The sequence below is a fragment of the Penicillium oxalicum genome, chromosome I (genome assembly GCF_001723175.1).
Source record: "Penicillium oxalicum strain HP7-1 chromosome I, whole genome shotgun sequence".
NCBI classification, from domain to species: domain Eukaryota; kingdom Fungi; phylum Ascomycota; class Eurotiomycetes; order Eurotiales; family Aspergillaceae; genus Penicillium; species Penicillium oxalicum.
The window spans coordinates 3,189,771-3,201,901 of NC_064650.1; the positions used below are offsets into that span (position 1 = coordinate 3,189,771).

At 50.9% G+C, this 12,131-nt stretch overlaps 5 protein-coding genes across 5 annotated transcripts; all 5 read left to right on the top strand.

The window, feature by feature from the left end:
• Window positions 1-952: 952 nt before the first annotated feature.
• On the top strand, window positions 953-2,452 carry POX_a01042 (uncharacterized protein; the record flags this gene model as incomplete). Its single annotated transcript, XM_050109972.1, has 5 exons — window positions 953-1,120; window positions 1,180-1,305; window positions 1,394-1,788; window positions 1,851-1,915; window positions 2,043-2,452. The coding sequence occupies 5 exons, from the start codon at window positions 953-955 to the stop codon at window positions 2,450-2,452; spliced, it is 1,164 nt and encodes a 387-aa protein (XP_049973740.1).
• Window positions 2,453-3,763: 1,311 nt separating this feature from the next.
• Window positions 3,764-5,850, top strand: POX_a01043 (uncharacterized protein; the record flags this gene model as incomplete). Its single annotated transcript, XM_050109973.1, has 2 exons — window positions 3,764-4,517; window positions 4,613-5,850. The coding sequence occupies 2 exons, from the start codon at window positions 3,764-3,766 to the stop codon at window positions 5,848-5,850; spliced, it is 1,992 nt and encodes a 663-aa protein (XP_049973741.1).
• A 918-nt stretch (window positions 5,851-6,768) lies between these two features.
• On the top strand, window positions 6,769-8,679 carry POX_a01044 (uncharacterized protein; the record flags this gene model as incomplete). Its single annotated transcript, XM_050109974.1, has 4 exons — window positions 6,769-6,836; window positions 6,887-7,182; window positions 7,235-8,115; window positions 8,191-8,679. The coding sequence occupies 4 exons, from the start codon at window positions 6,769-6,771 to the stop codon at window positions 8,677-8,679; spliced, it is 1,734 nt and encodes a 577-aa protein (XP_049973742.1).
• Window positions 8,680-8,899: 220 nt separating this feature from the next.
• POX_a01045 (L-pipecolate oxidase) lies at window positions 8,900-10,262 on the top strand (the record flags this gene model as incomplete). Its single annotated transcript, XM_050109975.1, has 2 exons — window positions 8,900-9,990; window positions 10,064-10,262. 2 exons carry the CDS (start codon window positions 8,900-8,902, stop codon window positions 10,260-10,262), a joined length of 1,290 nt encoding a protein of 429 aa, XP_049973743.1.
• A 600-nt stretch (window positions 10,263-10,862) lies between these two features.
• POX_a01046 (uncharacterized protein) lies at window positions 10,863-11,381 on the top strand (the record flags this gene model as incomplete). Its single annotated transcript, XM_050109976.1, has 3 exons — window positions 10,863-10,888; window positions 11,023-11,131; window positions 11,223-11,381. The coding sequence occupies 3 exons, from the start codon at window positions 10,863-10,865 to the stop codon at window positions 11,379-11,381; spliced, it is 294 nt and encodes a 97-aa protein (XP_049973744.1).
• Window positions 11,382-12,131: the final 750 nt, after the last annotated feature.

Consider the following 12,131-nt stretch of genomic DNA (forward strand, 5'->3'; position numbering starts at 1 on the left):
TCTCAGACGAGGGCCCTAGGCCACGAATTTGGACTCTGTCAACCCTGTCCGGTGCCCGAGAATGTTTGAAAGGGTTCGATAATGGACCCGAGTGGTTAGCTTACAAGAAGACCATTGTGGTGATTGATTTTTCTGGACATGGGCAATGTCGACTGAAGACTGAAGACTGAAGACTGGGGATGACCGAGGACTCCAAGACCACCGAGACGACGCCCAGCTCAAGATTCTGACGCGGCCACTCACCTTGTCACAATGTTGAATGTACATTGTGCCGTGGTCTAGTGTCCGGACTCTGACCACAAAAGAAGGTTAGTGATGTGCCGTGAGGGGCTTTGAAGGCCGATGATCAAGTTTGCTCACGGCCCAGATGGGACCCCCCCCTCTCCAGGCTGAGGATGCTCGACGATTTCCCAGAGTCTCGAGACTCCACCTGCGACGATGGAAAAAAAATTGGGTTCGCAGTTTTGGTCTCCTTTGACGGGTTCCATTACCCTTCTCAGCCTTCTCTCTCTCACTCTTTTATCTCTCTTCCTCCCCCGCTTGACTAATGGTGGGTGGTCCCAAGGTTCTCTCACGGTAGTAGCAAGCTAGTGGCCACAGCGGTGGATTGGAAGGCCTTCAAGAACAGGAGAAGTTCTCCCACACTACTGTACATGACTCGCTTTTTGGTCGCTTCTGAAACAACCACGGGGGGAGGGAGAAGGAAACTCCAGAGGACTTACTATTACTGTTTCCATTTCATCTGGAATCGATCGTTCCCAAGGTCTCTTATAAGCACCACTGGACGTGCGGATGACTGCGCGATCTTGACGAGTTCAGCTGTGTTCTCGTTCCCTCTCGCTCTGGAAGCTGGTCCCTTCCACGAACGATTGAGTGGAATCCTCTGTACACTCCTTTCATTTTCTTGTCGCGTGTCGTTTCTCTATTCGGTCCTTCTTCATCCTCCGTTAGTATGGGATTGGGATACACTTTGCCCCTGGAGGGCAAGAGTCTCGTCACTTTCATCGTTTCTGCCGTCATGCTGGGTTGTTCGGTGGTGGCTGTTGCATTAAGAATCTTTGTGCGATGTCGCTTGGTCAAGGGATTCGGATGGGATGACAGCTTTATGGTCTTGGCTTTGGTGCGTTTGGATCTTCAGATGAGCGCATCCATAAGCCCCCCGACTGACGATCCACCCAGGTCATCTTCACAGCACTCAATATCGTGGTCATGATCGGCGTCAGGAAAGGAATTGGCCATTTGAGCAGTGAGTTCTCCAGGCCGAACGGCACTTTGGACCTGGAAGCGATTGAGAACGCCATGCTGGTACGTCATGATGGGAACTTTCCATTTTCATCTCCATGCCACCCGAGTTGCACTCAGACAAGCTGACCAGCGACTTCTATGACGGTAGTGGTGGTGGCTCGGTCAACAGCTATATCTCTGGTCGTCGGCCGTCACCAAGATTTCCATTGCCATCGCCCTGTTACGCCTGACGGTCAAAAAAGCGCACCGGATCTTTCTCTGGTTCATTATCGGGGTGTCCGTGGTGATCATGATTGCCTTTTGGCTGATTTTGCTGCTCGACTGCAAACCGATCTCGTACTTCTGGACCCGGGTCCAGGTGCTCACCAGCACGGGCACTTGCACCTCGGTCGAGGTTCTCCTCGTGGTCGCCTATATTTACAGTTCCTTGACCATCATCTGTGATTTGAGTCTGGGTCTCTTGCCCATCTTCTTGGTGTGGAAGCTGCAGATGAATCGGAAGACCAAGATCGCGGTGGGTGGGATTTTGAGTCTCGGCGCAATGTTTGTGGATTCCCTTTTCCCCCCTTGGACCTGAAAGAGTCCATCAAACTGACCAGTCGCAGTGCGAGTGTCGCCGTGATCATTCGAATGCCCACCCTGCCTCATTACCGGGATTATGAATTCCTCAGTGAGTCATTCTCCCCTCGTTCGGGATGCCTCGATCATCTTTTCATGACAGCCAAATGGCCAGACGGAATCGACGGACCCTGGCTAATCTATCCTCCTTTTTTTTTCTTTTCTTTCCCCCTATAAAGGCAGTACAATTCGCATTGCAATCTGGTCCATCATCGAAACGGGCCTCGGAATCACCGCCGGGAGCCTGATCACTCTTCGCCCACTGTTCCGATGGCTCCTCGGCGATGGGAGCGTGTACGGAAAGAAACCCTCCACCGGTGGAAAATACCCTCTCTCGAGCGTGAGAAGCGCCAATTTGAAAAACAGTGCCAACGACCCAAGCTACTGGAGGCCTGACTTGAATCCCGATCGCGAGGGTCACTTTGCCCAAGCGAGTTCATTACCACACCACGGCACCCATCTCGACATGAACAGCAGTTCCGAGGCACTCAATCCGGTGCCGAGAACAGACCCTTCAGGTCGAGGTGTGACTGTACAGAAGACGTTTGTCCATACAGTTTCAGAGCGCGATCATCGCTCGTGGGTATGACAGGCATCATCTGCGATTTCATAAAACCCTATACCATAATATAATGATTTTAGCAAAAAACTAAGAAAAAAGAAAAAAATCCATCCATTCAGAAATGCCTTCTCTTTTTCTTCGGTCTTTGATTTCATTCTCCAGGTCGCTTGGCCATCTTTCCGTCGGTTTGGGTTGCCAAGTCCCAGTCGTATGATCTTTGCTTTCCCCTCCTCAAGGTGTAGGCCATTAGGTGCAGGCGATCGCAATAAAGAGCCTAGGGCGTCGGGCATACGTGCAAGTCTCAGAGAGGTCCGGCCATGCTTGCCGACGCGGCTTTGAGACTCAGCAAAGGAGAATATTGAAGAAAATCCATGCGATCGGCCTTGCCGGGCAGTGATTGGCTCATATTGTCTTTCAAAAGAGCCTTTTGCGGGCATAGAGTTTACGCCCATTGACGAAATACTTCTTCAGCTCTCCACCCGATGTGGAGCCAATCTTGCCGACCCAGGTGAGCTCGAGCGTCGTCCAGGTTGACAGAGGGGGGGTAACGACTCGACTTGACTATGAATAAGCTAGTTTCTCCGCACAAAGTCAACAAACATCAACGAGCTCGGTGCTCTGGGGGTGGTGACCTTGGAGGAACTTGCTTGTCAATATGAAGACTTTTGTGGTTCTTCAAAACTAGGTCAAGGTCTGTGTGAAGCATTTGAGTATCCGTATGAACATCACTCCACATCTGATTGAAGTCAACAGGTTGGGTTAAGCTCCCCGAGCACAGCCGCGTGCTGTGATGCATCCATGTAAAAACGAGAGGACCTGTCGGCCACGATCACGGGGGCGGCTAGCTGAACAAAAACCTGACCTCCACTTCCGGCTCATAATATTCAAAGCAGGGCTTGTCTGACAGCTGGGGAAAGATGAGCCGCACACCCTCTCGGCATTGGACGGATTACTCAATCATTGGCATCCCTCAATAGATGAAAGGCCCAGTAAGCTCAGCGCCGTACTTTGTGCTATACACATCCGCCTATGAGAATGAGACCTTCATCCACGCGAACCAAATGCGGTCAAGCGCCCATGTAGCCTTATGCAAGTTTCGACAAAGCGTGAGAGGACGAGCCACAGAGAATCAGCGCTGAGCTTCAGCCGCAACTAAGGAGCTGAAGACCACGCTACCTATGGAACATGATGTCGAGACATAAAATCCGCGCCGTTGCACACCGGTGCATGGTCAAAGGCTATCCGGGAAGCCCATTGAGTCGCGTTGAAATCTTTCTCGCCAGACCACAGGAGTCTTGGAAGCCCCTAGCACTTTTCGTTCTTTGACTGCATTGCATCATGGACACTGTCGGCCCCTGTGATCTCCCAGGCGAGGAGCCTCTGCGACAGAGAAACGACGCCAAGCTTACACCCGCGCGAAAGCGCATCATCATCTGCTGTGACGGCACGTGGCAGTCAGCAGTTTCCGGCAAGAAAAGCGTGCCTTCGAATGTCACTCGTCTGTGCCGCTCGTTGAATCCGGTCGGAACGGACAAGGATGGAAAGGAATGGCAGCAGGTGGTCTGGTATGACTCGGGCATCGGTACCCATTCACTTGCGTTGGGGGACGCGCTTGAGGGTTTGACGGGACAAGGGATGGAGACGAATGTCATTGAGGCGTACAATTTTGTCGTGCTCAATTATAATCCAGGCGACAAGATCATGTGCTTTGGATTTTCCAGAGGGGCGTACACGGCGAGGACTATTGCCGGACTCATCTCGGATATTGGAGTCTGTCAGCAAAGTGATCTGAACAGATTTCCTGATCTGTGGGCCGTGTACAAAAAGGTCAAGCACGGGAAGCGATTTCACCGAAGTGATCTCTGGTTTGACTGGATGTGGGGGAAAGCAGACGAGCACCAGGGCGCAGGAGATGCAGATCATCGCGATTTCGTCTACGAAAGCGTTCCCCAGGGTGATTGGGCTCAGGATGGTTCGCGGGAGGTGGAAGTGGTCGGTGTGTTTGACACTGTCGGCTCCTTGGGAATGCCCGAGGTATTCGGCATTAAGTTTCCAAACAGTGAAAACTGGCACAACGTTGGTTTGTCACCGAGTAAGTCTGCTACTACTTTGATTCCCCGGTACCGAGATAGTGTGGGGTATGCTAGACCATACGAGCACGAGCTGACCACAAATCCACTCATGCAGATATCCCCAATGCATTCCAAGTTCTTGCTTTGGACGAGCGCAGAAACGCGTTCTCACCCACTCTGTGGTACCTTGACAAGAAGACGGTAACCAAAGAGCAGGTCGATGCTCTGGTTGAGGCCGAGAAGGAAGCCGAACGAGAGTACTGGGCTACATTACAGTACGCCATCGACTTGAAAAAGACCGGTATGGCCACCGATGAACAAGTCAATGCTCAGGCAAGAAAAGTCAACGAGGCGGCACGAGCGTGGAATAAAGCCTCCCGAAAGCGAGTGAGATATCAAAATCGATTCGAGCAGCATCCCGTTCTCCGACAAGTGTGGCTGCCAGGCTATCACATCAATATCGGCGGAGGAGATCCTGCAACCCTCGAAAATGAGGGCAACATGGAGAATATGGCCAACATTGCCTTTGCGTGGATGTTGGATCAGATCAAGGAATATGTCTCTGTCAATGAGCAAATCGTCATGGATGAACAAACCAAGAGCGAGCAACACATCGAACAGCTCAATTCCATGAGCCGGGTTGCAGAAGTCCAGCGCAAAAATGCCAAGTCCAACGTCCTGACCAAATGGACAAAATCAGTCACAGACGCCGCCATGGGAGTCATTCAAGCCCCATTGAAATTGTTCAAGAAGGCTGCAGTCCAAAAGCTCTACGAGATCGGGTGGGGAACGGGTATTCTGGTGGATAGCTACACAATCACATACTGGGCAAACGGCCAAAAACGGCGCACGCCGGGCGAGTACGTCCAGGACAAGGATGAAGCCTTGGTTGACACGTGCGAATTCATTCACCCGGTGGTCCATTACCGAGTCCAATGGGCTCAAAAGAGGAATCAACAAGAATCTTCGCATCCGCTATATCTGCCAGTTGGTCCCAAGTTCAAATACGACCGACGAAAACAGATTGACAAGGCTGGAGAGCCATATTTCGAATATGAGATAGGTGGCTGTCAGAAACCACTACCAGAGTGGAAGCTTGGAGGTTTGGGATCCTATGAACGACGAGCCATTGCGGGCCAGGAAGCGTACGATTATGTTGACAAGTTGGACGAGGAGCTGAAAACGGGGATTCGAACAATTCGTCGGTCAACGGCCCCACCGGTCGAAACCAACACACAACGATGGAAGGAGTTCATCAAGTCCAATATGGTTGGCGTCTCTGTTCATGGTTCAACGCTGGTGGACAGTACTGTCAAGGGCAACCTTTGCAGAGACCCAGTTGTGGGCAAGTAGTCTTTTTGCAAGAGGGTGTGGTCACGAGTTTACATATTTCCACCTCACGGTCTGGACAAGTATTTCAGCGAGCATCTTCATTGTCTGTCACTAATGTCTATTCTGTATATTTCTCCCCTTCACCAGCCACTTGCCTTGAATTTAAAATAAATACATGATTTCATGATTTTCACGTCTATCATGACCCGGCAATCTCGAGGAACATGGGCATGAGTGCCTGGGATGCCAGGCACAAAAAGTCGGTCCAGGCTGCACCGACTCGCCGACTCGCCGACGGTCGCCTATCTTCCCGCCCTTTCCGTCCCCACTCAATTCTGCAATCGCCCAAGGCTCTAGCATCCAAGAAGTTGTATGGGCCAGAAGAAGAGTCAGACACTTCACTCCTAGTAGCCGGGTCAAAAACAACCCGTTTGATATCTCCATTTAAGTTGACGAGTTAGGACGCACAATGTCACCCACGGACGTGCGACCCACAAAACGGGCGCGCCAAGCTTGCCAAAGCTGTCGGCAAGTCAAGGATCTGTGATCTAACATTGTCCAATACTAATCCGAGTGATTCAACAGACGAAAAAAGACAAAATGTCCAGGTGAAAAGCCTGTATGTTCTTTCTGTGCTCGGCTCGGTCAAACTTGCATGTACGCAGGGACGGAGGTCGAAGAGCAAGAGTCAGACTTGAAAATACTTGTACGGACTTTACCCGGTTTGGCAGAAGCTGTCGCCACTCATTGATATTCGTGATTCCTAGACCGATCGAGTTTCAGAACTGGAGCATGAATTGAGGAAGCTCGTCAGCCAGGTGAGGTAAGGCTAGTTTCTATCGAGTTCCGAGGCAGCCAGGCCGAATTGAATTGCTCTAAAAGTCGGAAAATAATAGCAGGCACGGCTCAGTATCGCGGGACAGAAGCCCACGTCCAACAATGAGTCTGGAGCCAACCACGATTCCTGGAGATGTGCTTTCAGATGATTTGCACGATGCTCATTCCGAGTGAGTTTATCAGTGAATGATCCTTGGCAAGGTTCTTATGCTTACGGTAGATTTGGTAGCACACTGGACCTGTTTCAAAAGTTCGGCAATTGCCAACCTCTGCCTTTGTTCCCTCCCGAGCTTTCGGCGAACTTTCGAAAGTCTCTTTCCTCTGAGCTGCTACTTGCTGTAGATGCGTATGCGCTTCGGTTTCGCGGTCTCGGAATTGAGAATGCAGAGATTCGGCTCGAGATAGAGGCCAAAATGCAGCAAGCTGGTCAGCTGGTCATGCAGAGTATTGCTACGAGCAAAGTCGGGACCTCACACATACAGACTCTGTGTCTGCTCAGCATGCTTGAGTTTTCAGGTAGGACTTTGCTTTCAAGTTGAGAGAACCTCAGCTGATTGGCTGCAAATAGCCGGGAGCATGATACGCGCGGGGTTCTATACCCAAACCGCAAGTTATTTCATACACAACGTTCAGTTCGATAATCTCGACAATATAGTCGACAATCTGGACACAGAAAAAGACGAGAGAAAACTTTGTTACGCCTCCGTTGTCATGCTTCAAAATCTCCAGGGTACTTCACCATCCTGCCGCTCAGGCTCTTCATTTTGCCAGCGCAGTTCGGCACCACCGATTGAGATACCAGCATTGCAAGATATCTACCGAAAACCAAATTGTGACAAACTTGACATCGGCATAATCTCAGCAAACATGTATACAAGCGACCTTTGGTCGTTCGCTTGTCAGTATGCTTTGACTCATGACAGGAAGGACTCCTTGCCGCCCTGGCATCCCCTTTCAGACTATACTCTAGTTACGTATCGGCATACCGAACATGAAAGCTGTATGCCATTAAGGTTCCGTCTCCATGCCAGCCGATTTGGTGACCATTCGCCTTCCGAACTCCAAACAAACCGCAACTACTGGGCCCCTTGGCTGTCATTTCAAATCATCTGGCATGCTGTGCCTTGCTTGCTCAATCATCCTTTCCTGTTGTCTCTTCGTCTCCGCAGCTTCCGCCGAACCATGCCCCAGTCCTTTCTCCGCAACTCTTTCGAACAGCTCACTTTGCATTCCGGTTGGATCATACATTTCATTGAGCTCATTCAGTTGAAAGAGTTCGAGGTCTCAGATCCAATCATAGGTCATGCTGTGGCGATCGTGGGAACCATATATCTCCAGCATAGCTTCGTGGAAGATCCCACTTTCAGTATGAAAGCACGAAAGGGATTCGATACATGTCTTGAATTCTTGAAGAATTTTGGCAAGCGATGGAACCATGTGGATCAAATGGTGATTGATTTTCCGTCCTGATCGTTGTCAGTGTTCACGGAGCTCATGTGGTGGCTAAACTCCCATCTTCCCTAGGCACAACAATTGGAGCGGCTTCGCAACAGCATATCGCCCGAGGGTGTGGCACCAGAGATGGGCAATCTCACAAGCGTTCCTCAGAAATGGACTGTCAATCCGCAATTACTGTGGAATATCTTGGTCTATTCGCACGTCAGCAAAGCCCCCACTCCTACCGGTGACATCTTCGGCCCCTCACTAAACAGGCACACTGTTGCTTATTCCGGGCCCGTTCCCTCGACCGAAATCAGGGAGCCTGATCTGGCTTTGATAGGGTCTGCTGGGATCTCAGGCCATAGAACTGTGGCTCCGGAGTGTGTCACTTATCCTCCGGAGCAGAGTGTCCATCAGCTGTCGGAAGCCCCCATACAACCTTCTCCGGTCCATTCCGGCGTACAACCACCTCACATTCCCATTTTGGAACCATTGCGTGAGGACGATCTTTTTTTGCAGATGCAAGATTATGGAAAAGCATTCGAGGATTGGCTCAGTCTGAGCATAGCGTAAAAGCTTTCATCATGTTGAGGTTGTCAAATGTCAAGTGTTAAGCTTCCGATGTATGGAAGACTCGGACACGGCCCGATTTCCGGTGTAGCCGGGTCTTCTCTGCGCGGAGCACGGCAGCGACCGGAAGGTTCCGTGAACCACGTTGACGTCGACTTATTTCATTTCTTCCCTATTTAAAACAGAGACCTCGTGGTGCATGCTCAGCGACCGATCAAACAAGATGGCAGCATCTAAGCAAGACCCGATCATTATTGTTGGTGCCGGTGTGTTTGGCTTGAGCACCGCTTTAGAGTTGAATCGCCGAGGGTACAAAGACATCACGGTACTCGACCGGTACAATCCCCCCGCGGTGGATGGGAGCAGTGTCGATATCTCTCGGATCATCCGCATCGACTATGCAGACCCAGTGTATTGCCAAATGGCCTACGAGGCATATCAGGGTTGGCAGGGCGAGTACAAAGACCATTATTACGAATCAGGTTTCGCTCTTCTGTCAGAGACCCCAGACAACGACTGGATTACCAAGTCGGCAGCCACGGTGAGGGCCAATGGCGGCACAGTTGAAGATCTAGATGATGCAAAATCTCTGCTCAAGTCATTTCCAAACATCCAGTCCAAACTGGACGGTATGAACGGTTACCTGAATCGCCGGGGAGGGTGGGCCGACGCTGCGAGCAGTATCCAAAAACTGGCCTCACAGTGCAGCGTTGCGGGAGTTTCTATCATCAGTGGTCCTCGGGGCAGCGTTAGCTCGCTCCTCAAAGAGGGCTCTCGAGTGGTTGGAGTGAATCTTGTCAATGGAAGCTCCATCCGTGCCCCGCACGTTATCCTGAGTACTGGCGCTTGGACAAACCGACTCCTCAACGTCACGCATGCTGCAACCTCATCTGGACAGCCCGTGGGATTCATCCAGCTGACACAGGAAGAAGCACGATCTTTGGACAACACGCCCGTGATGATCAACATGTCTACGGGGGTCTTTGTTTTCCCACCTACACCGGGAAGCAATATCCTCAAGCTCGCGCGTCATGGTTACGGATACGCAAACGAGGTGACCCTCCAGTCAGGCGGAGTCACTCGTACCATTTCATCTCCAAAATTCGACAGCAGCAATGCCGGAACTGGATACATTCCTGAGGATGCGGATGAGGACCTTCGGAAAGGTCTCCGACAGTTCTTCCCCAAATTCGCCGACCGACCTTGGATGAACCGTCGCCTTTGCTGGTACACGGATACGCCAAAGGGGGACTTCATCATCGACCATCATCCGGACTATCAGGGTCTTTTCGTGGCCACCGGGGGCGCAGGCCAGTAAGTTATCGATCCATCTGCGGATCTCGCAAAAAGGACCGGAAACACGTGTAGAGCTGACAAACGTTGCCAGCGGCTTCAAATTCCTCCCAGTTCTGGGTAGGTATGTTGCAGATTGCTTTGAAAACAAGGCTTCTGCAGAATTGCGTGAAAAGTGGCGTTTACAGCCAGCGCCTCGTGAAACGCCCGCAGACAAGGCCATGAAAGGCGACGGAAGTCGAGCCGGGCCTCCGTTGAGGAAACTCACGCCCGGTGAGAGGGCCAAGCTATGAATGTCAATGCGGTCACTTCTGTCTATAGGCATGGGCCCCGATGACGTGAGAATTACTGTATCAGGAATAAAAAAAGGAAAATGTAAATCCGTGTTATTTGCAGACATCCATGAATTTCAGTCTTGCTTGAAGACATCAAAGATAAGGGGGGCAAAGAGTATAGTCCGTGGCGGAAGGGCTGGAGGAAAAAAAGCTGGTTGCTCACCACTAGAGCCTCAAGGGTTAGGAAAGACTGTTCATTGCGATCAGGTGTGTCTTCATCTTAACTCACTACTACCGGTCTCGTCCTCATCGCCTCTGATTGTGTAAGACTTTCTCATAGTGTAAGCAAGTCTGCAAACGAGAGATACTAGGAACCTTGGTCATCTCTTACGGTTCCACCGCGGGTTCAGGCTTTCCAGGCAAAAAGGAATAAGCTCTGGTCGAACATCCCCACCTGTGGCCAGATCATATCACATGACCTTGCGCCCCATCATCCACGGCCAAACCGCCATCATCGCTCTAATTCTCAAAGCTCTCCTGACTGGACTGAGATAAAGCGATTTTAAACGCTAGAATTGCCGCAGGAGCACCGAAGGTCTATTTTCGTGCAGCTTCAAGATGAGTGACGCTTACGAACGCGAGCAGTACGTATCAGCTTGACCCCCTGCCTCCTGTGGCTAATGGCAACCCAACTACTGATCCGAGACCCTCCCCCATCATTCCGCTTTACTTCGCAACGTGACGCATACTGAGCAGCGAGTTGACAAAATGACCACAGACAGAATAATGCGTTGCTGAGCGGCCTTTCGTCAAAGGTTTCTGCCCTCCGATCCGTCACCATTGATATCCATGACCACGCACGGGATCATGACACGATCGACCACTCGGTACGTCTCTAGAACCATATTCGATTTGCGCGGCGTTTCAAGAGGCGCATGGCGCACATGAAACGTAACTGACGTGATCTCGCTTATATAGAACGAGGTGTTCTCGTCCTTTTCATCCAACTTGAAAGGCAGCGCCACCCGCTTGACACGAATGGCCAAACAAGGTGACACCGTCGCGGTGCTGAAGGTTGCCGGTATCTGCATCGGAGTCGTCCTCTTTTTCTACATTTTGATCGGATGGATCTTTTGAGCGCCGAATGATCGTTGATACCCATCGACAAGCTCCCGGCGTCTATTGTCGACGCCATCCTCCTGCCCTCTATTTCTCGCCCCGCGAACACACACACGCACGCGTACACACAAGCACTACCTCGCTGGTCGAGTTTTGCCTTTTTTTTTTTTGAACTACCACAGGCCTTGGTCACATTAATTGAAGTCTTCAGCACGTATGGATTATTGAGGGCCAGCTATGACTAGCGCGGCAGATCATTTTGACGCTTCGGTTCGGTCTCACCTAGGCAATAAAGTCGCTGGAGGCTTCGTGAAAAACGCCTCCTTTTGTTGTTGAGATGGAGGGGATCAAGTCCTTGAAATTTCCATTACGGTCCAGGATTGGGAGTAAGACGTTATCGTGCAGCCTTGCACGCCCGGGGTTTGGAGCATTGCCTATGGCTATCTGGCCTTTCCCGACTCTTATTGTTAATGCCCTTATAATGAACATACTGCACTACAGATGGTCAATTTCTCCATTTGATGATTGGTCTTTGGCACTATCGTCAGATGAAGCCTGCGGTGAAGCAGAGTCTATGGACAGGAATACAGATGTCATGTAATTTTTTTTTCCTGTTGATCAGGATCTCGTGAGTGCCGCTGTCAAGAGTTAGCAAAGTGGAATTTTTCAACATAAGCAAAAGAAGTGCAAGAGTGTCTACAGGCATCTGTTCATCGTTTCCGAACACCAGATTCGAGGATGACGCAAACTCACGTTCCGACCGTTTTC